Source organism: Bos indicus, chromosome 9, assembly GCF_029378745.1.
Source record: "Bos indicus isolate NIAB-ARS_2022 breed Sahiwal x Tharparkar chromosome 9, NIAB-ARS_B.indTharparkar_mat_pri_1.0, whole genome shotgun sequence".
Classification (NCBI taxonomy): Eukaryota; Metazoa; Chordata; class Mammalia; order Artiodactyla; family Bovidae; genus Bos; species Bos indicus.
Window position 1 is genome coordinate 44,868,493 of NC_091768.1, and position 25,735 is coordinate 44,894,227.

General features: G+C 38.7%; 1 protein-coding gene across 1 annotated transcript in view; it reads left to right on the plus strand.

Annotated features, from left to right (window-relative positions):
- Positions 1–25,735, plus strand: part of PREP (prolyl endopeptidase) — a 132,571-nt gene that overhangs the window by 43,628 nt on the left and 63,208 nt on the right. The window contains exons 7-8 of the mRNA XM_019967296.2: positions 7,633–7,738; positions 25,033–25,224. Coding sequence (XP_019822855.1) covers positions 7,633–7,738; positions 25,033–25,224 — 298 coding nt within the window. The remainder of the gene's footprint in view (positions 1–7,632; positions 7,739–25,032; positions 25,225–25,735) is intronic.

Here is a 25,735-nt window from a genome sequence, read left to right on the forward strand (position 1 = left end):
GTCAGGTTTAGTGGGAGTGCTTTTAAAACATCTGCCTATGCTGGGGACAGAGAAGCCTGGCCTGCCGCAGTCCGTGAGGTTGCCAAGAGTTGGACACGACTGAGTGACTGAACTGACTGATGGTGGGGAGTGAAGGTAGAAGGGGAGAAGTTGAGTAAGTCATGACAGGGGTTTCGGCCAACCCTACAGGGAGCTCCTATGAGCTAGGTTATTAGCACTTCAGCATTTGCCTAACTAGGAGTGAGGGATTGGGGCTTTTGTACCTCTGCATGTGGGATGAGCCCAAAAGAATATGTCCTTGGGAGGACAAGGCCCTGAGGTTCTCAGCTGAGTGCTGTCTGCTCCAGCGCCCTGCAGCTAGGGGAACGAGTGCTTCAGCAGACTGCCGCGTCCCTACAAATGCTGCTGTCTGTGAGGTGTGTACTTAAGAATGAGTATGTTAGGTATAGCTCTCTGGAACCGGTACTGTGTCATCATAGCAGTTGTGAGAATGGGAAAAGTCAAGCAACCATTTTTAGAGGAATTCTGCTTTTCTTTAAAGAACTAGTTAGAGACCATTCCTTCCCCCAGACCTTTTCCGATCTCACTCTTCTTTCCAGCGCCCCTCCCTGTGAGATTTCTCAGTATTAATGTTTAGAGTATTACTTTATATCTGTGCGTGAATGTGTGTGTCTGACTTTCCCACCTGAGCCCTCGATTTCAAAGCCCTGTCCTGCTCTGATCTGTGTGTTCTAGAGCCTGGCTCAGCTGCAGGAGACTGTCAGTAAATGTTGCTTGAATAAACAGCCTCAGCTCTGACTCCCCTAAATAGTAGATGCCTGTGGTTGGTGGCACATGTTAAATTGTGTCTTCGGTAAAGGAGATGGAAAGTTACCTGGCAGCGGATTCTCCTGTTAAAACCAGCTACCATTTATGACAGTTTTATCTTCAACCTCATCTACCCCAGAGCAAGGGAGGATGGCTTTTGGCTTTGTTTTTTTATCTTTCAAGGTCATCTGGTTATGGATAATGAATAGCTAAGTACCAGCAGATTGCCAAATATTTTGTACCTTCCCTAGTGGCTTAGATGGTAAAGAATGTGCCTGCAGTGTGGGAGACCTAGGCTCAACCCTAGGTCGGGAGGATCCCCTGGAGAAGGAAATGGCAACACACTCCAGTTATTCTTGCCTGGAGAATTCCATGGACGGAGGAGCCTGGTGGGCTGCAGTTCATGGGATCACAAAGGGTTGGACATAATTGAATGACCAACACACTTTCTGTGAATACCACATTCTTTATACATTTGAATTTTTCTTTTTCCAGATACTTTTATCAACAAATATTATTAGATATTAATAATATCAAAGATATTATTCCTGTCTTTCTTAATTAGCATTTTCTAAAGAGGCCTGGTGTGCTGGGATTCATGGGGTCGCAAAGAGTCGGACATGACTAAGCGACTGATCTGATCGGATCTGAAAGATATTTAACCAAATTCAGCATATGACCTCATACAGTTAGGTTGTCAAGGTAACTTGTGTCTAAAGGGAAATACACTTTTTTAAAAAAGAATTGTCAGTAGTAAGAATGGTAAAGAGTTTTAGCTTTCATCCTGTTAGTGTTGTTTGAAATATAATCAGTGGACTTAGTATCAACAAATGTAAATATTTTATTTACATTTCTTAGAATTTTGTTTTTGTTAAAATTTATTTATATAAGAGGCAGATTTTCATGAAACAAAATCATTTTGACTTAAGGAAAATTTGCTTAACATTATATGGACATAAAGTGAAAGGAAGCTGTGACTTAAGAATTACGTATTTCATAATCGGTCAGGCTAGCATTGTTGCACCCCTGTTGGAAAAAGTCAGTGGTTTTGAATGAGATTAAGTGATTCCAGAGACCACGGTTTTTCTTCTGATGTCATATTGTTTAAAGGAAAACAGTGTTCTGTGAACTGGAGTTTATACTGTTCATGAAGGCCTGATGGGACCCTTGGCTCGTCTGCTTTTCTGTTTTCCTTTTATCTGGATTTCAGCAAATTCGCTTTCTGCTCTCGAGATTCGAGGTCTCCTCCACAATCAACAGTATTTTTGTCTTCCCCTTCTAGTGATTCCCAAAATTCAGTTTTTTAAACTGTCTTGAAATAGTCTGAATGTGAGGCGGTGGTTGAATATGCATTGTTACTGATTACATTTTGGTGTAAGAAGGTATTTCCTAATGTACATATTTTGGGGGCAACAGTGACTTACAAATGCATGAGCATTTGAAAATTCAGAGTTGTTTGCAGTTGAGCATATTTGTTTAGTGGCTATGAAATATCTGAGTTGTAAGGAAGAGAGACTGACTTAATTGGCATCCCAACAGCAATTCCCTTGGAACTTCCTGCCTTAGATTAAATATAAACTGCTGCAGCCATTTAGTGCAGCCAGAAATACCGAGAAAAACTCATTAGATGTGCTTGAGACAGCTGTCATCGAAGGTTTGGTGTGGTTCTTGCAGTGAGTTTTACTGCCCTGTCATTCTGTTGGCTGAATCACTGCCGCTGAATTAGCCATCATTTATGATTGATGTAGCATGACTCTAAGCACTAAGCTATAAGAGTCTGTCTTTGTTTAAAGGACAAAAGAACAAAAGTATGAAGTATTATTAATGAGACTGCTTTCTGTTACGTTTAATAAAGTGACAATTGTGATGTTGCTAATGATATTCTTAATAATATAGGACAGTTTAAAAATAAGGTGAAACTGAATTTCTGGACACTGGTTTATTGGCTATGTATATGAAAAACTTAAGGAAAATGTATAAAAGACTAGAAACAAGAGTATTTAACTCACAGAGCAGTCAATGAAGAGGAAGTTTATGAAGAAGTTTATCTTAATTAAAAGTTTATATTAGTACAGTATAAAAAGGAAATAAGGGAAAAGCAAGTTAACTAGAATGTTAAAAGTAAGATGTAGAAGCAATAACAATTAGAAAGACAAAATACAGGTTCTTAGATTGAGTTTTCAACTCAGTCAACTCAGATATTCATTTTCAAGAAACCCACTTAAAACGTAATGACAAGTAATTTGGATGGAGGATGGAGAAAAGAATTCATGGAAATCATAAACGTATACGTAGTTTTTCCAAAACCATTTGACGATCGTTGAAAATACTATAAGAAGCCTAGACAGAGATGGAGAGAGTGTACCTGAATCATTTGGCCTCTTGTGTAGCTTGTGACCAAAACTCATACAAGAAAATGTGATTCAGTTTCTTGGAAAGGAGACTACTTCAGAACTTAGACAGAATGTCACAAAGAAAGAACAGCCACATTAAACAGTTTTCTAGAATCTTTGATCAAACTATACTTACTTGGAATCCCACTTCTGTTTTACAAGTACTGATTACCTCTGTGCTTTAAAATAGTTTTTTTTTTTTCCTGAGAAAAAGATGTTTAACATACAGTGTGCTTAAAAATGCTGGATGTTTTAGACACACATAGCTATTTTGATTAATTTATAAATGCAGAAGAGACCTAATTGACATACACTTGGTTTACAAACCTGCTGATAGAAAGTGGATGGACATTTCCAGAGAGCAGGAATCTAATTCCTCCAAGTCTAAAAGCTTGATACTCCTAATAAGTAAAACCCTAAATTATCCTACTGTGTAATAAGATAAAAACTATGTCATTATTAGGTTTTTTTATGAATCATAAATATTTTCTTTTTAATTAGTTCTCAATTACGCATTCTTAATTTTTATATCTGTGTATTTTAAACATACGATAATATACCCTAAAAATGTATCCAATAAAGAATTAAAAATGAGTTAAATAAAAACATAATGACAAGTTTGCTTCTGGCCATAAGTGTAACTGGTATTGGGCTAGCCCTGCTACCATAAACAGGTAGAAAATTATACAAAATGGAAAAAACATCTTTTGGAGCTGTTGATCTACAGGTATCATAGGACTGTAATCTGTGAGAGAGATGTTCTCCTACAATAGCCCCAGGTTTCTGCCTGGAGGAATCTTCTGATTCTGGCACAAGGAAGAAGAACCCCCAGGATACTGCAGCCTCACTGGACTAGGGGTCCAAAGATCCGCATTCAGGAAGAGTGAGGCCACTGGAACTTGCAGGCACAAAACCAAAGCGGGGGAACCACCCATTAAGAGTCCTGGGGATCTTCTTGGTGTCCCCTTGAATCTTAGACTGACTATTAAGCCATACATGCATAGACGGAGGCTCCACGATTCAAGCTGTGAACAACCACCAGGAACTTGTAAGCTGACAACTAACTACTAGAGATTTAACAAGTGGGAGATTTTCACATTCTAACCAGTTAAAGTGGAAAGGACTCATGAACAACCAGGGTATTCAGCAAAAACCCCAGAATGGCCATTCATGCTTTTGCAGTATGACTGGAGACCTGCCCCAACAAAGCTTGAAAATAAGCCTTGAATGGATTAAGCTGATCTATTAAAATGAACAGCCTCAAAACTTTTTAAAGAAGGACTCCCCCCCCCCAAAAAAATCCAGATGGCATTCAGAATGTTCAAAATCCAACTTTAAAAAATTACTAGATGTGTAAAGAAGCAAGAAAATGTGACTTACCAGGAGAGAAGTTAGTTAATAAAACAGATCTAGAAATGACAGTAGTAGAATTAACAGATACGGACTTTTCAAAAGCAATTATGAAAATAAATTTAAAAGGATTTTAGCAAATGTTAATGTAAATAACAAAGAAACAGAAAATATGAAAATAACCAAGTATTTTTCTAAAAGTGAAAATAATCTGAATCAAAAAATTCTCTACATGGGCTTAATAATAGATTAGATACTATAAAAGAAAATATCAGTGAATTTGAAGACAGCATGTTGAAGCTAAGCCATGGAGAGGGGAAAAAAAAATTGAAACAAAAACAAACGCAGTCTCATTCAACTGTAGAACTACACTAAGTGACCTAACATGATGTATTTGAAGTCTTAGGGTAGGGGTGAGGGGATACAAAAATTATATGAGGAAAAAGCAGCCAAAAATGTTATGAATTTGATAAAATAGACAAATCCAAATATTCAAGAAGCTCCACAAATATGAAGTAGTGACTCCAGTTAAAGTAAATTATTACCAATTTGCAGAAAACCAAAGACAGTAAGGAAATCTTAAAAGCAGCCAGATACGAAAACATATTATACATAGGGAGAAAAATATAAGGAGTGACTTCATCTGAAACAGTGACAGTCAGAAGACAGTGGAAAGACATCTTCTTATGAAGTCTACCTTGACTGCCATATTTAAAACCACAGTCCCTCCCCACACACCTGCCTCCCTTACCCAGGCCTGTTATATGTTCTGTATGACATTTACCATTTTATAATACATTGCATTGTTGTTGTTGTTTAGTGGCTAAGCATGTCCAACTCTTTTGCGACCCCATGAACTATAGCCCTCTAGGCTGCTCCTGTCCTTGGGATTTCCCAAGAAAGAGTTCTGGAGTGGGTAGTTACACTCTTCTCCAGGGGCTCTTCCCAACCCAGAGATCGAACCCGCATCTCCTATGTCTTCTGCATTGGCAAGCAGCTTCTTTACCAGTTCGCCACCTGGGAAGCCCCAATTTATCTTTAGCACTTAGGAAAATGTCTTGTGCATAATAGTTGCTTAGCAAATATTTATTTTATGAATAAATGAAAGGATAGCTGTTGTTGGTAAGTGCATTAGTTAGAGTTCTCCAGAGAAACAGAACCAAGATATTTGATATATCTTATATATATAATATATATAATTACATATATATAACATATAACATATATTAACATACAATATAATTATATATATTATAATATATTTTATATATATATAAGATATACAAATATCCTGTTGGTTTGTATATTATATATATATATAGGGGCTTCACCAGTGGCTTAGTGGTAAAGAATCTGCCTGCAACTCAGGAGATACGGGTTCAGTCCCTGGGTCAGGAAGATCCCCTGGAGAAGAGCATGGCAACTCTCTGCAGTATTCTTGCTGGGAAAAACCCATGGACAGAGGAGCCTGGCGGGCTGAAGCCCATAGGCTTGCAAAGAGTTGGACACAAGTGAGCACACAATATATATGCAGAGACAGAGAAATTTTTTTAAGGAATTGGCTAACATGATTATGGAGGCTTGACACTTCCAAAATCTACAGGGTAGGCTGGCAGGCTGGAAACCCAGGAAAGTTTCAGTTCAGAATCTAGAGGCCACCTGTTGGCAGAATTCCTGCTGGCTGGGGGAGGTCGGGCTTTTCTGCTAAGGCCTTTGACTGATTGGTTGAGGCACATCATATTATGGAGGGTAATCAGCTGTACTCAGAGTTCACCAGTTTAAATGTCAATCTCATTCAGAAAAGCACTTTCACAGAAACATCTAGAATAATGTTTGATCAAATATCTAGGTACCATGGCCTAGCGAAGATGGCACATATAATTCACCTTCAGAATAGGATGTGGAAAATAACTGAAATGTGAGTGTAAGTCAGTAAAACCACTTAGGAAGATAATTTGGCAACATCTGGTGAAGTAGAGTATGTGCATATTGTATCGCTGAGCAGTTTTACTTGCAGTTATGTACCCCAGGAAACATGTAATGAAGGCACAAGTGTTGCTTGTAAGAAGGACGAAAACCACAAATGAAGAAAATGCAAATAATCCAAATGCGCATGTGGTAGGAAGATCAATCAATTATAGTGTTTTCCTAGAGTGGAATATTTTACCTCAGTTATAACCGGTGAAGCAAATATACATGTATCAACATAGATTAATTTTTTAAATATTGAATGAAAAAATTAGTTGCAAAAGGATATATATAGTCTGATACTACTTATATCAATTTTGACAACTCAAAACAGTGTTATTTGTTGCATTAGTATTTATCAAGATTCTTTTTGCTACGAAGATTCTTCTGTTTAGTATTCTAAAAGATAGCTGCTGAAGCACAGCCTTTTATTTCTTCTGCCTTGTGTAGAGGGGACTAAAGATCCGTGTAAAAAGTTGTTCATTTGTTCAATAGAAACTTGTTAACGTGAACATTATGAACCACAAATGAACTTTTGTGTATTCACACCCATTTTGCTAATTCTTACGTATTTAGTACAGCTTTTAAAACGTATAACCCATGACAAAAATTCAAATTTAGGATATTAATATTGAGAATGACAGATTGCATGTATTTTTCAGTTAAAGGATAGACTTTATTTTTTTAAACTTTTAAAAAAGCACAGTTGGCATAGAATATTACATTAGTTTTAGGTGTACGACATAGTGATCCAACAATCAAATATATTACAATAAATGATCACCATGGCAAGTCCCATAACCATCTGTCACCATACAAAATTATTACAGTATTATTGACTATAAAGAATAGGTGCTAAGTAAAAGTCATTTTGAATCATGACATTCAGTTATATATACTGATATTTTCAACTTAAATATTTCACTATGTTTTGTTAAAGTGATTAATTGCAAGATAAGTTAAAATTGATGTTATCTTTTTTTCTTTCTTATCCAGTCATAGGTTTGCTGTAAAGATACACCAGTGAATTTTTTTTTTAACTTAATGTGTAACAGTGTCCTCACAAAAAATATATTCTACTAAGTTCCCTGTGCTGTTGTTGTTTCCTTTGTAGTTATCTGATGATGGTCGCTACGTCTTATTGTCGATAAGGGAGGGATGTGACCCTGTAAACCGACTCTGGTACTGTGACCTCCATCAGGAGCCCAATGGCATCACTGGTAAGCTGTCTTTCAAACACAGATGATTATTCCAGAGAGCCCCATTAAAAAGCAATTATGTTGGTCTTCTAATTGATTTCCCAGGAAACCTTCTTCCATTTAATCACGTCATCTCAGGTCTTATGATCTTTTCTTTTGATGTTATTTCTTAAAATGAAAAAAAATTTGAATGAAGCTCTTGTTGGCTTTAGCATTTTTTCTGTAGATCAAGGCTAACCATATTTTTTGTATGTTTCTCCATGTGAAAGTATCCTGTCTGTATTGCAGATGAAGATTGTTCAGGAGAAGCTGCCCCTTTGATCTGTAAAGTATTATTACTGCCTAGACGTGATGGTGCAGACTGTCACGGGAAAGAGATCGAACACCAGTGACAATTTATCAGGCTAATATGTGATCATAAGACAGCTTCTCAGTGCTGGACACATGTGCAGTATTAGCTTAACTTGCTGCCTAAAACTGTAGGTATCAAGATAGGACCAGCCAGTCACGAATTCTGGAGATGGCTTATTTAATTTATTTTTTTATTTTATAAAATTGCTCCCCATTATATTTTATTTATTTTTTAATATAAATTTATTTATTTTAATTGGAGGCTAATTACTTTACAATATTGTATTGGTTTTGCCATACATCAATATGAATCCACCACGGGTGTACACATGTTCCCCATCCCGAACCCACCTCCCACCTTCTTCCCCATACCATCCCTCTGGGTCATCCCAGTGCACCAGCCCCAAGCATCCTGTATCATGCATCGAACCTGGACTGGCGATTCGTTTCATATATGATATTATACATGTTTCAATGCCATTCTCCCAAATCATCCCACCTTCTCCCTCTCCCACAGAGTCCAAAAGACTGTTCTATACATCAGTGTCTCTTTTGCTCTCTTGCATACAGGGTTATTATTACCATCTTTCTAAATTCCATATATATGCGTTAGTATACTGTATTGGTGTTTTTCTTTCTGGCTTACTTCACTCTGTATAATAGGCTCCAGTTTCATCCACTTCATTAGAACTGATTCAGATGTATTCTTCTTAATGGTTGAGTAATACTCCATTGTGTATATGTACCACAGCTTTCTTATCCATTCATCTGCTGATGGACATCTAGGTTGCTTCCATGTCCTGGCTATTATAAACAGTGCTGCAGTGAACATTGGGGTACACGTGTCTCTTTCAATTCTGGTTTCCTCGGTGTGTATGGCCTGCAGTGGGATTGCTGGGTCATAAGGCAGTTGTATTTCCAGTTTTTTAAGGAATCTCTACACTGTTTTCCATAGTGGCTGTACTAGTTTGCATTCCCACCAACAGTGGAAGAGGGTTCCCTTTTCTCCACACCCTCTCCAGCATTTATTGCTTGTAGACTTTTGGATAGCAGCCATTCTGACTGGTGTGAAATGGTACCTCATAGTGGTTTTGATTTGCATTTCTCTGATAATGAGTGATGTTGAGCATCTTTTCATGTGTTTGTTAGCCAAGATGGCTTATTTTAAATGTTGTTTTCCTCCAACATTTATATCATATCAGCACCATCATCAAGCATTAAAGCTTTTCAACAGCATTATTTACTGTGCTGGGAATTCCCAGACCCCAAAACTATCAGGGATATTAGCACCTGGTGCTCGAGCTCATGCTTAGATGTGTCAGTCCTGTCCGACTCTTTGGGACCCCATGGACTATAGCCTGCCAGGCTCCTCTGTCCATGATATTCTCCAGGGAAGAATACTGGAGTGGGTTGCTATACCCTCCTCCAGGGGATCTTCCCCACCCCAAAATCGAATCTGTGTCTTCCTGTGTTACAGGCAGATTTTTTACCACTGAGGCAGTGGGGAAGCCCTTAGCACCCAGATAATGGCACAATTACCCCATATTCTGGTTAATATGAAATAAATACATTTTAGAGATGTGTATGTTCAGTCTCTCAGTTGTTTACGACTCTTTGTGACCTTATGGTCTATAGCCCACCAAGGCCTTCTGTCAGTGGGAATCTTCAGGCAAAAATACTGGAATGGGTTGCCATTTCCTACTCGAGGGGATCTTCCTAACCTAGAGATTGAATCCACTTCTCTTGCGTCTCCTGTATTGGCAGATGGACTCTTTATCACTAGTGCCACATAGGAAGCACCATATTTCAGAGATAGTTGACACAAATTTTTAAAATATACAATATTGTTTCATGTCTAATTGTTGATTAGATTCCCTCATTATTAGTATTTTATCTATGTTATGATCAGAAAATATATACCATTTTATATTATTAATTGGGTACTGCATCATTTTTAAACTTCTTTGAACAAGATCTGCAAAACAAAAAGATATATCCATTTTGATCTCATGAATACTACATCCACCTTGGTTTTCACATTCTCTGAAAGATGCACAACACCACTCAAGAATCACTCACCTGAGTTGCAAGTCTAGCTCTGCACAGAGCTGAGCATGGAAAGTCGAATCTTATACAAGATGACAGATATTACTGTGCTGTAGTCCTGCCCACTTTCCTGCTTGGGCCTAGGATGGTGGAAGGGACTTTGCCTTTCTCCAGTTTATCAAAAATTTCAGTTACAGTGTCTTCCTCCAGAGAGCACTGCTTTCATTTTCTATTTATTACTCCATTATATCTTTAAATTATTAGTAGGCCTGTTATTAAAAGATACACACATTGCTTAATTGACTCCAAATGCAGAGAAAAAATTTCATCGACACTTTAACACTCTGAACTATTTCTGTGTCCACTTTCATAATAAACAGTACTACTTTGAGTGAGACTTAGCAAATGCCAGTGCCTCTGTTTTCTTCCTGACCGCTTAGGGTCCTTACCTTTTTTCCCCCACTACCTCTCTCTGCCCCATGTTTTTAGCATTTATGAGAAATTAACAAGGAGGATATGATACGCAGAGATTGGGATTCCAGGAGGAAGGCGGCGTAGAGGTGCACTGCTGCTGCTGCTGTTGCTGCTATGTCACTTCAGTCGTGTCCGAGAGGTGCCCTGGGCCCTCATAAATAAGATTCTAGTCCTTGCAGCCATGAATGAACATGAGGAATGAAAGAGGGAGGCATTTAAAAAAATCCTGAAGGCTATGTTCAAGTTGGAAGATACTTAGAGAATATGCCAGGTCCTGGCTTCCCTTCCTGACGTAATCTTTCCTTGACTTATGAGACCATTGTCTTTGTTTTCTAGGTGATTTTTGTGTAGCTTAGGTGAAAAACCCAGCACAGAATAATCACTCAGTAAATTTAGCAATTATTGTTTTCCAAATTGTTCTCTCTCTTTTTAAAAAAAAATTCTTCTAGAGGAACTTTAAGATTATTTTGCCTTGATCTGAACAAAACCCAGCTATATGTTTGACTAGGACTACGTGTAAATCTTCACATTTATTTGGGACTGTACCTCTGAGTTATATAGGAAACTACATATATCTTACTAAAGTTATTGCTAGGTGTTTTATATTTGTGAAATATCAATGGTTAGTGAATGTGTCTGTCAAGGTTTAACAAGAGAAGCAGAACCAGTAGGAGATATATATTAAGAGATTTATTGCAAGGGATTGGCTTACAAGATTAGAGGCCTGGCCAGCTAGGAAAGTCTGAAACCAGTAGGGCAGGCCATCAGGAGGGACAGGCTGAAACGGTCAGGCATAGGTTGAAGCTGCTGTCCACAAGTGGAATTTCTTCTTGTTCAGGGAAGCCTCAACTCTGCTGGAAGGCTCAGGCCTACCCAGACTGTCTAGGATAATCTCCTTTACTTAAAGTCAACTGATTATGGTCTTTAATCATATCTATAAAATACCTTCACAGTAACACCTAGATTAGTGTTTGATCGGTTAATTCAGTACATCAGTTTAGACAAGTGGATGTATCAAAAAGACCTTCCCAGTGAGCTCATGGAAAACCACATGGAAAAGAACAGAGCAAACAAGTCTTACAATAACCTCATACTGTTTTTAAAAATGAGAATACTAAACTGACCAGTGTGTGGAATTCATTGATTCAAAAGTATAGAATATCCTGTAAACAAGAAAACACAATGTACATGAATAAGATAGATGGATTTTAAGCTGTTGAGTTGCACACAGACAAATTGGGAGCAATTTGTAGAGTGTTCTCCAGTGATAGCTGCTAAATTCTGGGTATAGTTCTGGGCCTATCTTTTTTTTTTTTTTTTCTCTTGACTAGCATTAAACCTATGAATATCATAAGCCTCAGAGGAGTTCTTTTGAATGGCAGTCCTAGGATTCTGAAAGCTCTCAACAGTTGCAGTGATTGACCAGTACTAAGAAAATGAAATCAGTTCCCACTCTTGCGTTCAAAAGTCAATTAATTGTGTAGGTCAGGATTAAAAGATCTTTGTGTGTGTGTGTGTGTGTGTGTGTGTGTGTGTGGCTGGGGGCGGGGGTGGTGGTAGTGTGTGTATGTGTTTTTTTTTTAATTGACTGCTGATTCATTATGAGTTAATTATATGATTGGGGCTTCCTACGTGGCTCAGTGGTAAAGAATCCACCTGCCATTGCACAAGGCACAGGTTCGATTCCTGGATCTGGAAGATCCCCCGGAGTAGGAGTCTACCCAATGCGGTATTCTTGCCTGGGAAAATCCCACGGATAGAGGAGCCTGGCAGGCTACAGTCCATGGGATTGCAAGCAGTCAGACACATCTGGGCGACTGAGCACACACGCACTATTACATGATTATGACTGGTTAGAAAAAACAAGTACCGTGGGTGAGTTTAAATGTTGAAGACACTGAGTGTATTTGGTTTATAACAGGAGAGACATAGAAGATTGATATTGTGATTATTAAAATTTTTAAAATAGTTCCTCTTCATTACAGTTGGGTATATTGAGACAGTAAGCCTTTAAAATCTCAACTGTACCACTAAATAATTGGTGACCCTGGAAAAGTCATCCCTTCTGTCTTCATATTTGCACAAATACAAATGAGGCAGTGGTACCTACTTCGTAATACCTGCTTAGCAATAGGTAAGTGATACCTACTTAGCAATGGTGAAGAGTAATGAAAATGCACAGAAAAGGGCTTAGCAGGGTTCCTGGCATAGAGTGGATTCTCACGTATGCCTTCTTTCTTTATCCGTTTGTTTTTTGACTGAAAGGGGAATATTTGGAGTCATCACACCATGGTTTTAGGAAGTAGATTAAATATATTAAAGATGCCCTAAAAATAATGTATCTTTAGTCTCAAAGCTGCTCTAAACACAGATCTTGGTATTATTTTATGTAAAACTCGATTCATAATCAGCAGAGTCCTTATATGGAAGAAAACTTGAAGAGGTGTGCCTCTCGTGGGGGCACGTTTAATTTTTCAGGTTGATAACTGAAAATTCCAGAGAGCATATACCCAGTTGGGGACCGTGACTGCCACCCAGAATCTTTTTCATGCCGTTCCCTTACTGCTCCCGCATTTTTGTTGACCTGTTTAAACTAAAGGAAATAATAATATTTAAGTTAAATGCTAAATGTGCTAGTTAACTGAAATAGTAGGTGAGTTAAACTGAATAGCTGGTGACTGAAAACTAAATCCAGTGTTATGAAATCATCAACATTATACTGCATAAATTGATACCCCTTGTGATAACCTCAGGCCATTCTGTTACCATTTTAATCATGTTTACCTTAACGGCAGGGAGATTTACCAGCATTGCCCTATACATTAATTCTTTATTTATTAGGGCATCACTAAATATCCTGTCTGGAGAACTAAATGATTTCACTGAGGAAGCTCTTTTGTAACATTTCTGTCATTTTTGTTTTCCAAGAAAACCTTCCGCCTGTGTGCATTTTGAAATGAGAAGCACCAAAAAATGGCCAGTGGCTGCTTAATACCACAGAAGAGGATAACACATACTACATAAATATAGAATGGAAAAAATCTTAAACTCTTGAGAGTTAAAAGTATGCTCTCTGAGTGATTTACATTTATGCCAGTTTGATTTTCCGTTCAAGGACTAGCTGACCTTGCTCTGAGCTACTCTGTGAGCAGGATCTTTTCTTTTACCCTTGCCTCTCTTACGTTTGCAGTATTTTTACTTAGTAGTAACATGACCACATTTCTTGCAAACTGTGGGCCGTGGCTGCTCACAGGAACTGCAGTTCATGCTGTAGCTGCTCCTGTCCTTACTTTTCTGAACACTTCGCTCATCACTGGATGGAAACTGCACTTGGCCTCTTGTCTGGGCCTTAGAAGCCTCTATAATTTTCCAAGTGTTCAAAATAGCTAAGCAGGCCCCCTCCAAGGAATATTGCACCGTCTTCTGCTCTGGCTGCTGGAGACGTGTCCCGAGTCACTGTCTGCTTTCTCTGGGGAAAGAGGCACTTCTGCCCTAGAAGTTAACATGCTTCCTGTTGCTTTTGTGATACCTTTCCTGCTTCTGGCCCTTCTGCCCCTTCCCCTGTTCTGGTTTCTTTTTTCTCTTCATACAAAAACCTTGTGTGTGTGATTCCTTTTGAGCTGCACAAGGTTAAGGACCTTGTCTGTCTCATTGCCATAGGGTCCCTAGCACCTAGAACAGTGCCTGACAACAATAGAGATTCTCTCCTTGACCAGACTTGAGTCAGGCTCCTCTGAGCCTCTTCTCGGTTAGGCTTCAGTCTTAGTTCCTTGTCCCCCCGCTCAACTTTCTGGGTCCACAGAGCCCCAGTTGTAGTGAGAATCCTGCTAGGTCAGTTTAAAGACAGTCCTGTACCCTTGGTATGGATCCAATTCCCCTTCCCCCAGCTATCCCTCATGTGCTTAACCTGCTTTCACCAAAAATCCCCCTACCCTGATGTCTTCTCTTAGTAATTTTTGATCTACCAACCCTCTCATTCTGCACTTTGGCTATAAACCTCCAGCTATCTTTTCTGTATTTGAGTTCTGTGTGATCTCTCTCCCTTATTGCAGTAGTCTTGAGTAGTCTTCATTACCATCTTAACAAGTGTCGGATAACTTTTCTTTAACACAGACTCATAGTAGATGGGTACCAGCTTGTCTCCGATAACTTCACTTGCCCCTTTAGAGATCCTGTGCTCAGATGGCCCTGCTTGAGAAGCCACCTTGTTCATTTACTTGTGAGTAATCTTTACCCTTCTGGGCTGTTTAACTTTTTTGAATTAATTTTTTTGTTTTCTATTAAATCCTGAGAACGATGAAAGAAAGTATAGACCGTTTCTCTCCTGTCCTGTATATTATGTGAGCGGAAGGTTTCTGCTTCTCTTGTTTATAATTGAAAGTATAGAGGTGCGAAGGTATCACTTAGGACACCAGGCAGCATGACATTTTATTAGTTCTGCAGTGGGAAAGGCAGCCGAGTCTTGACCCCTGCAGTTCTTAGTGTGATTCATGCCTGTGGAGTAGCTGAAATTAATCATCTGGAACCTTGCAGGAGTATGATTTGTGTCTGGATTTTCTTCTATTTCTGTACCTTTCTAAATCAAGACTACTGTTTCTTTTGAAATATATATATATATACACACACTTATTTATGCATGTATATACTTTGTTTCCTAAATTTGCTATAAATATTATGGATACATAAAGTTGTTTCATATTGACTAAATTTAGAGTAAATGTTCACATATTTTCTGCATTACAATTAAATGTCAGACCTCAGAGTTTTCCTTTTTCTTGCCAGTATGTGAACTTTTAAGATATTTTCATGAAAATTTATACCCTAAAGATACAAAAGATGATTTTCAACATGCTTTTATACATGTGTAACTTTGTGTATTGTATTTCTAAATGTTCTCATTGGGAAAGTGAAAGAAACTGCTAACTTCTTTTAAATTTGGTTACTTCTCTTGTCTTTACCTTATCGAGAAATGTATATAAGGCTCAGTCTGAAACAGGATAATGTGAATGTTATATTTAGTCACGAAGCAGACATGTATCTGTGCTGCACTTTGTGCCGGGCGCTGTGCCGGGTGACGGCAGTGATGACAGCCTGTCCCTGCCGGATGTGCGCTCCCCGCCAGTTGGACGGAGGCCACGAGACGGCCAGTGCACAGCGTCAGGGTTATCACCGGTGCTGTCACCACGCACACATGTCCAGGCCCAAGTTAGGACCTGTCTGAGGTTTGGAAACTCTAAATCCCCTCTCCTGTCTGCTGTCTGTCTTTTGTTTGTTCCCCTTTCTTTTGGGTTCTTTCATTTTTCTGTAGCAGGTCAGTTACTTTTTTCCCCTATTTAATAGGATAATCAGCAGCAAAACACCATTTGGCCCTATTCTGAATAAACATACAATAAGAAGTTTTTAAATAGGATCCATAAGAAGTAATTGTTAGATGCAAAGAACTCTGAATGTCTAAAATCTTTGTTGTTGGTAACTTAACATCATTGTGCTTCATCATCTTTAAAATGGACCTGAAGTGGTCTTTGCTTATGACACAGCATTTGGGGACGAAATTAAAAGATGCTCGCTCCTTTGAAGAAAAGCTATGACAAACCTAGACAGCATATTAAAAAGCAGAGACATCATTTGCCAACAAAAGTTTGTACAGTCATAGCTATGGTTTTTCCAGTAGTCATGTATGAGACCCTAATATGCGAGAATTGGACCATAAAGAAGGCTGAGCACTGAAAAATTGATGCTTTCAAATTGTGGTGCTGGAGAAGACTCTTGAGAGTTCCTTGGACAACAGGGAGATCAAACCAGTCAATCTTAAAGGAAATCAACCCTGAATACTCATTGGAAGGACTGATGCTGAAGCTCCAATACTTTGGCCACCTGATACAAAGAGCCAACTTATTAGAAAAGACCCTGATGCTGGGAAGATTGAGGGCAGGAGGAAAAGAGGGCAACAGAGGATGAGATGGCATCACCAACTTTCAGCAAACTCAGGGAGATAACAAAGAACGGGGAAGCTTAGGGTGCTGCAGTCCATAGGCTTGCAGAGTCGGACATGACTGAGCAACTGAGCAACAGCATTGGAGGAAAAGATGAGTGATGCTGACATGCTGATTTTTGTAAGGAAATAGAAGCTTATCTTAAGCTTCATCCAGACTTTTACTAACCTGTCTCTCAGCTTTTTACCTTTTTTTGCAGAAAGTTTGATCATTTTAGATAAAATTTTTAGCACATACCATGCCTTCCTTTTAATGCTTTCATGTCAGGAAAGAAAACTAGCTTTCACCTGCATTAGAAATCAATCTACACTACATGCTAACATAGTACTACAAAAGGAAGCTTAGTGTTTGTCAGACACTTAAATTATTCACTCAGCTGTCTCTGCAATGCAGGGCAGGTGACCTGTTGTGTCTGGGTATCTGGGACAATTTTGACTCCCATGTTCATGCCTGGTGGGGCTGGCCGTCTTTTGGAAGTGGAGAGGAAAGGTGCGGTGGGGGGGAATAAACATTCAAGGAACTTGAAACAGATGAGTCGTCTCAAGTTGAGCAAAGTCATCAGAGCATTAAAAAGTCAGACTAAGGAGGAGGGCTTCTGTGAGAGACAGGGAGTTATCAGAAAATAAGTTTGTGTTTCTGAGTGGGAATGCCAGCAACCCAAAAGAATTGGAACATCAAAAGACAATATAAAAGTAAGAAAAAAAACCATTAATTTTGAAGTAAAATATGAAGTACTAGCAACAAAATCCCATGGATGGAAGAGCCTGGAAGGCTGCAGTCCATGGGGTCGCTGAGGGTCGGACACAACTGAGTGACTTCACTTTTACTTTTCACTTTCATGCATTGGAGAAGGAAATGGCAACCCACTCCAGTGTTCTTGCCTGGAGAATCCCAGGGACGGCGGAGCCTGGTGGGCTGCCGTCTATGGGGTCGCACAGAGTCGGACACAACTGAAGTGAGTTAACAGCAACAGTGACAAAATTAATAATTTTACCAATTTTTAAATTAGTGATTATAAAGGTGTTTTCCTAGGAAAATGGTCTTGTGCCCTGAGAGATGGAAATTAGATTTTTATAAGTTCACTTTTAGCAAATAAATAGTGCTGTTCTGAAGCCACATTCTGCTTATTTTTGTCACTTGAGAAATGCTGGGGTGATAACCAGCATTGGGGTGGTAGTGAATATTTTCTTAGCATTTCCTCTGTGCCAAGTTCTAGATATCCCATTGTCTTTTCACCAACCTCTAAGGAGCCTGTGTTGTTACCTGGAGGAAACTGAGAAGGGTGAGGCCAGTTAGCTTTTCTGATGCCGTTGAAAGATTCACACCCAGGTCAGTTGGATTCCATGCCCATGTTTTAGCCATCACCGTGTGGCAGGTGTGACAGAATGAAGGCATCAGGCCAGAGAGAACAGCGGCCTTCTGCTCCCCTCAGTCCTGGAGCGTGACCCGTGTCTGCTGTGCATTTGTTAACCGTTGTCAGAGGCCAAGGCCACCGTGTTCTGTCAGTGTAAGTGCACTTTTTAGCTCCTGTTATGAGAGAGCTTATAAAACATTTTCTGTGGAATATACTTAATAACATTGATTTTCAAAGAAAGCAATACAAGTAATGAATTGCTCTAGAGAAAGTTTTAGATATTTTAAGCTCACCTTCACTCAGTAAACTCATCTTTCCCCCACCAAGAAACAGATTTATAAAAAGTAATTTCAACTTCAGTGTAGAGAAGTTTGGGAATCGAATTCTGTTGACTTCAAAAGGAAGAACCACTTACACACAAAAATACCTCAGAAGAGGTGGGCAAAAGTGAGATGGTTTGAGAGTTTAGCCACATCTCTCTTTTTTTTTTTTTTAAGTAACTCCATTTTTTAAAAAAATTAAATCAGTAGTGTTTTAACTTGTGAATAACAAAATGGAATGAGTCCCATTGTTCAACTGGAATACCATTTCTCTTGAATTATCTTGTGGCCAAAGCCTGAGGAGCATCGGTTCCCAGAGAGCCAAAGATTTTATGAGCCCTTGTTTTAAACATGCTGCCCTGTTAGCCTGTACTTTGAACAGCTTTTCATATTATAGTTGGATTTGTATAAATCCAGCCACATTCCTAAGTCTGACTTGTGTGCATTTATGACTAATGTCAGTGTTTCAGAAATTGGTGGCAGATAATGACCACAAACTTTTTTAAATTGTTTAAGCGTGTTTGGAGCTTGATTATTTAAAACAAGTGCATGGCATCTTCAGGTTCACCTGACTATGCAGACGTACTAAAGGAAATTTATGCTATGTGTTGTCTTTAGTGGACATTTCAGTGACTTTTTTACAGGCGGGGGAAAGTAGGGTCATAGTAAATACCACTGCAATGGCTGTAAGGCCTTTTCAGTCAGAAACCGGAAGATGGTTACTTTGAGAAGTAAAGGTTTCACATCAGGAAATGTTTTATTGTCAGAGGAACATTTAAGGAATCTGACATTTCCCTGAACTAAGACTTTGTGTTTACAAATGTCACAGTCCAGAAAATTGTTTCATCATTCTTATAATAAACAAATATAACCTTCTGACGCTGTAAATTTTGCATTGCCAACTAATTTTTTAACTTTGTCTTATAAGGAATAATAGTCTTTGGGTTTCTTTTCGTTTTAGTGTTGTTTTACGTAAACTGAGATGCATTTGTCTTTGAATGGATCACCTGCTTCGGGGGTCAGCAGTTTGTCACTGGAAAAAGAAAAATATTTGACTCAGATTTGGAACTTAATTATTTATGACAATTAATTGTAAGGACTTTAGTTTGTGGGAATGTAGCAGGTGATATAATAATCTACTTGAATAGTCTAATTGAAACAACAAAAATGTTGTAAAAAGTTAATAAATCATCTACTAAATATATTGCTAATTGGCACAAAAGAAGAGAAATCATAGAGACCAAAGACAAAATGAAAGCAGGAATCCTGGGATGTGAGCTGGTTTGTCTCAGAATGTTTCTGCTGGGGTTTGAGTCTGAGCTTCCCTTTGGTGGTGGTGTATGGATTACTGAGAAATAGACCTGCCAATGGTAGAGAGGGAAGTTGGGGAGAGGCAGGGTATGTAGTAAGGAAACCTGCCTGTCTCTATCTTGGAGGCAGGATTTGGATTCTCCTAAAACAGAAGGACTGACATTCACATGTGTTCACATTGACTTGATTCTCTCTATGGGGTCCAAAAATCTCCATGCCTAGAATTTAAAGTGCTCCCAGGTTGGTTGCCTCCCAAGAAGCAAACAGAAGCCAGATACAAATCTTATCTGAAATAATGTCATTTCAACCCAGGCCTCCAAGAATTCTCAAAGATAGCATATCAAGGGAAATCAGTTCATAATCAGAAATCACAGATTAGATGAAAGAAGTTCACCACCATGAGAAGTAGAGCCAGCAGATTCACACCAGAGTGGAATTATCAGATTCCTAATGGTGTTGAACTGAATGGTGTTGAAACTGAAACTGCAATATTTTGGCCACCTGATATGAAGAACTGACTCATTGGAAAAGACCCTGATGCTAGGAAAGATTGAAGGCAGGAGGAGAAGGCGACAACAGAGGATAAAATGGTTGGATGGCATCACCGACTCAATGGACATGAGTCTGGGTAAACTCCAGGAATTGGTGATTGACAGGGAGGCCTGGCATGCTGCAGTCCATGGGGTCGCAAAGAGTTGGACATGACTGAGCAACTGAACTGAACTGAACTGAATATAAAATAATTGTGTAAATGCACTTTTAAAAACAGTGATGCTGCTTTTAAAAAAATAAATGAGAAGCTTGGAAACATAAGCAAGAAACAAAATATTATAAATAATGACCAAACATTTGGAAGAGGACTAAATAGAACTTCTAAAATTAGAAGTATAATTAATGTTAAAAGTTAGGTTATTAGGTTAAAGAAGAGATGAGACATAGCTGAAGAGAGAATTTGTGAAAGTGAATATAAAAAGAAATTACATAGAATACAACCCACAAAGAGATGGAAAGCATTTGAGTGGTTAGGAGACATGGAGAAGAACATATTGGGACCATCCATTTTTCAGAAGACAACTGGCCAAATTTGTTAAAATGAAAATGATGTAGCTGTCTTAATATTGGAGTAGACTTTAAAGTAACATACATTACTTGAGATAAAACTTCATAATCATAGAAAGTTCAATACAGTTTTATTTAGATATAATAATTCTAATTGTGTATGTATCTAACAGTGTACTTTCAAAATACAGAAAATAAAAATTAACAGAAATACAACTAATGACAGACAAATCTGCAATCAGAAGCATTTTAACAGACCTTTTAACTGATAGAAAAAATGGCCCCTTAAGCCAATAAATATTTAGATTCAAACAAAAGATTTATAAATTACTTAATAGATAGGTAAGGTGGTCTGGTACTCCCATCTCTTTAAGTATTTCCCACAGTTTATTGTGATCCACACAGTCTTGAGCACAGTCTTTAAATCCACGAAGGCTTTAGCATAGTCAATGAAGCAGAAATAGAATTCCCTTGCTTTTCCCGTAATCCAGTGAATGATGGCAATTTGATCTCTTCTCTGCCTTTTCTAAATCCAGCTTTTGTACATCTGGAAGTTCTCAGTTCATGTACTGCTGAAGCCTAGCTTGAAAGATTTTGAGTGTAACCTTGCTAACATGTGAAATGAGCATAATCATACAGTAGTTTGAACAATCTTTGGCATTGCCTTTCTTTGGGATTGGAAACAAAACTGATCTTTTCCAGTCCTGTGGCTACTGCTGAGTTTTCCAAATTTACTAACGTATTCAGTGGAGCACTTAAACAGCATCATCTTTTAGGATTTTAAATAGCTCAGCTGGAATTCCACTAACCTCTGCTAGCTTTGTTCCTAGTAGTGCTTCCTAAGGCCCACTTGACTTCACATTGCAGGATGTCCGGCTCTATATGAGTGACACACTATCGTGGTTATCCAGGTCATTAAGACCTTTTTTGTACAGTTCTGTGTGTTCTTGCCACCTCTTCTTAATATCTTCTGCTTCTGTTAGATCCTTACCATTTCTGTCCTTTATCATGCCCATCCTTGCATGAAATGTTTCCTTGATATCTCCAGGTTCCTGAAGAGATCTCTGATCTTTCCCATTGTGTTGTTTTCCTCTATTTATTTGCATTGTTTATTAAAGAAGGCCTTCTTTTTCCTTCTTGCTGTTTTCTAGAACTCTGCATTCCTTTGGGCATATCTTTCCCTTTTCCCCTTGCCTTTCACTTCTCTTCTTCCCTGAGCTATTTGTGAAGCTTCCTCAGGCAACCACTTTTCAGTCTTGCATTTCTTTTTCTTTGGGATGGTTTTGGTCACCACCTCCTGTTCAGTGTTACAAACTTCCATCCATAGTTCTTCAGGTACTCTCTCTACCAGATCTAATCCATTGAATATCAGTCACTTCCACTGTATAGTCATAAGGGATTTGATTTAGGTTGTTCTTGAATGACCCAGTGGTTTCCTCTGCTTTCTTCAATTTAAGTGTAAATTTTGCAATAAGGAGCTCATGATCTGAGCCATAGTCAGCTCCTGGTCTTGTTTTTACTGACTGTGTAGAACTTCTCCATCTTTGGCTGCAAAGAGCATAATCAGTCTGATTTTGGTATTGACCACCTGGTGATGCCCCTATGTAGAGCCATCTCTTGGGTTGTTGGAAAAGTGGGTTTGGTCTGACCAAGTGCATTCTCTTGACAAGACTCTGTTAGCTTTTGCCCTGCTTCATTTTGTAAACAGCAACAGCAACTTAGCATATCACAGCAAAAATCTGAAAAATATACATTCTTTTCAGTCATATAAACATTCTAAAGTCACTTAAGAAAAATTAGGCCACAAATTTTTGTCAACAATTTTAAAAAGATTGAAATCATAGAGTGTGTTCTTTGTATACAGTAGGATTTAACCAGAAGTCAATAATGATAACCAGAGGATAAATAATCTTTCAAAGACACTGTCAGATCAGACACCAAAAATAGAAAGAAATCAGACTCAAAAAATCCATGTTGTATGGTTTCATTATATTAGAAATGTAAAAATGAGGCAAAATTAGACTATAGTGTTCATGGCTGCGTGTTAAGGCAAAAAGTGAACAAAGACAAATAAGAAACTGATTACCATAAAAGGATAATAATTACCTTCAAGCAGTAGAGGGCTTGCTCAGGCCATCATAGTACAAGAAGTTCTTTCTTGTTTTGTCATTAAAAATATATCCATTGTACTTAAGTGCTTATTCTTCCAGATGAACTTTAAACAGTATTGTCAAATCCCCTAAGAAGCATTTGGAATTGTGTTAAGTTTATAGATTTCTTCTGGAATTATTTGCATCTTTGAAATAGTAAGTCTTCCCATCAAGGAATATGGTATATGTTTCCAGTCACTAGGTTTTGTTTTATTGTTTTTTAAGATTCTTCAGAAAAATTTTAGAGTTTTTCTCATAGAGTCCACGTTTCTTGTTAAGTACATTCCTAAGTATTTCATTAATTTTGCTTCTAATGTAAATGAGGTCCCCCGCTGCCCCCACTGTTTTCCAGCAGGTATTACTGATATGTGGGAAAGCTAACTTTTTTTTTAAGCCTATCTTATTATTTTTAATTCCCATAGTTTATTTTAAAATAATATTTGTTGTGGGGTGAGTATTACTAGTTACTTTATAATAACTTTCTCATTTGCTTACTGTTTCTCAATAGTTGAGAATGTGAGGCTCAGCAAAGGATAAAGAGTTTGTTCAAGGTCATGCGGCTAAATACTGGTTGGAGCTGGGGTTTTAATCCTGTTATGTGTAACTGAAACACTACCATGGGATTATATTTTCCCTGATTAATTTAATTCAACAACAAATTATATAAAGATGTTGTGTTATGGAGATGAATTAGATAATGAATGTAAAATCGCCAGGAATGTAAATGAACTATCCAAATTAATGTAGCAGTTTCACTGTGAAATTAAAGGTAGGAGATTCATTGGAGAATAGTTAAGGTCTGGCTTGCCTTTGAGCAGTTTAGAAGTCATAGAGCTTTCTCATTTATAAAATCTTTGAGCTGTCCTCTGAATATTTATGTCTGATATGTTATGAACCAGATGTCTTCCCAGTGGATTTTTTTTATATTAAAGTGGCATTTAGTAAGCCATTTAAATGATGATGATGGTGGATGCATTTAAGATTTCTTTGCAGTGATGACCTTTCAGCAGACTAGTTCTTACAACAGAAGGATTGGAAAGTGTCCCCCTTGCGTTCAACACCAGTTTTATTTTGTACCTTTGAAGGTGCCATTCTATTTGGGTGCTGAATATCTAACAGTGAATAAAAAAAAAAAAAGACAAATTATAAACAAGCATATTAGGTACAGTTGACCCTTGAGCCACGTGGAAGTTATAGTCAGCCCCCTGGATACATGATCCCTCTGCATCCATGAATTCAGTCAACCACAGATCCTGTGTTAAGTACTGCAGTATTTACCTTTGGAAAAAACCCTCCTTTAAATGAACCCATGCAGTTCGAGCCAGTGTTGCTCAAGGGTCAGCTGTGTATATCTTGAGAGAAGTGCTGTGAAGAAATGATTTGTGAGTGGGTCTGGCAGGCAAGGCAGTGTTCAATAGGCTCTGAGGTGAAGCATGTCGTAAGGAGCCTGCCAAAGGCCAGTGTTGCCGGAGGACCAGGTGAGGCACAAGTTGAAGCATCTGAGGTTGGCTCAGTGGCAAGGCGTCTAACATGCAGGACCATGGAGACCATAAGAAGGAATTTGGATTTTATTCAGAGAGCCATGGGGAGATTTCTAAGAAGGGTACCAACTGGGACCAGTGTAAGATATTAAGACATTGTGGTGGGAATACCAGGCAGAAAGCTGATGCTGCAGACCAGGATTTCCCAGCTATGCACGCTTGACATTCAGGGATGGCTGACTCTTTGTCCAGGCCGCTATTCTGTATCTTGAAACAACATCTCTGGCCTCTACCCACTAGATAGAGGCAGAGAGTAGCGGCCGTCCTGTCACTTTCCAAGTTGTAACCACCGCAGGGTCTGCAGACACTTCCAGGAGTCCCTTGGGGGGATGCAGTATTCCTCAGTTGTGAGCTCGTAACCAGAGGGAAGGAAAACTTGGGGTGGAGTGATGGCAGTGGGGGTAGAAAGACGTGCTTAGATTTGAGACCCACTTAGAAGAGGATGTTCTGGATTACAGGGATTCAGACAGATTCCTTGGACAGAGAATCCGCCACTCATCTTCATTGCCAGGCTTTTCCGGAAAAGCTTCCTTTGAGGTTTTTGGAAACCTTAAAATTCACCCACAGTCATCCTCGCTCTGTCTCGTGCCTTAGATCTTCCAAACATTGTTTCTGCCTTGTGTTTTGTAGACAGAAAAGATCTGTCCCCTCCCTACACACAAACCACACCACTTCAAACCCCAGAGAGGTGACGGAGGTGCTTGGTCTCTCACCAGGAATCCTGAAGTGGGTGAAGCTGATCGACAACTTCGAAGGAGAGTATGACTACGTGACCAACGAGGGCACGGTTTTCACGTTCAAGACAAATCGCCATTCTCCTAACTACCGCCTGATCAACATTGACTTCACGGACCCCGAGGAGTCCAGGTGGAAGGTGCTGGTTCCTGAGCACGAGAAAGATGTCTTAGGTAAGAGTACGTGCTGCTTGAAGGTTGCGCTTTTGTTTCTGGTAAGAATGTCATGACATCGGTGTATCTCTCATTCTCTGGTAACCGGTTACAAGGTAAAAAACCTTCAACTTATGATCCTGAAAAGTCTTAATGGAGCAGCCAAGTGTTTTATAATTAGCACAGTATTGTATGGGATCTTCATAAAAATTGTGGAAGTATGAATCCAGACCTTCAAAGGCGGAGCTTTATTATTAAGTATCGGCTGTCTTTGTGTAGCTATTATCTGATAATAAGTGCTAATGTTTAAATTTTTTTAAACTACTTGGATTCAGAATCCGTAGTTTTTAGCTTTGGAATAACGTTGGCTGTTCATTTTATATCTATTTTAGGTCTTAGGCTGGATTTATAGAAGAGAAGAGAGATTATTGTCAGATTTAATTGAGATCCATTGCTCTTGCTGCTGTGTGCACTGTGCTACAATAACGTCTTAAGAGCATCACTTCTGAGTCCATCATGTTTCACAACCCCT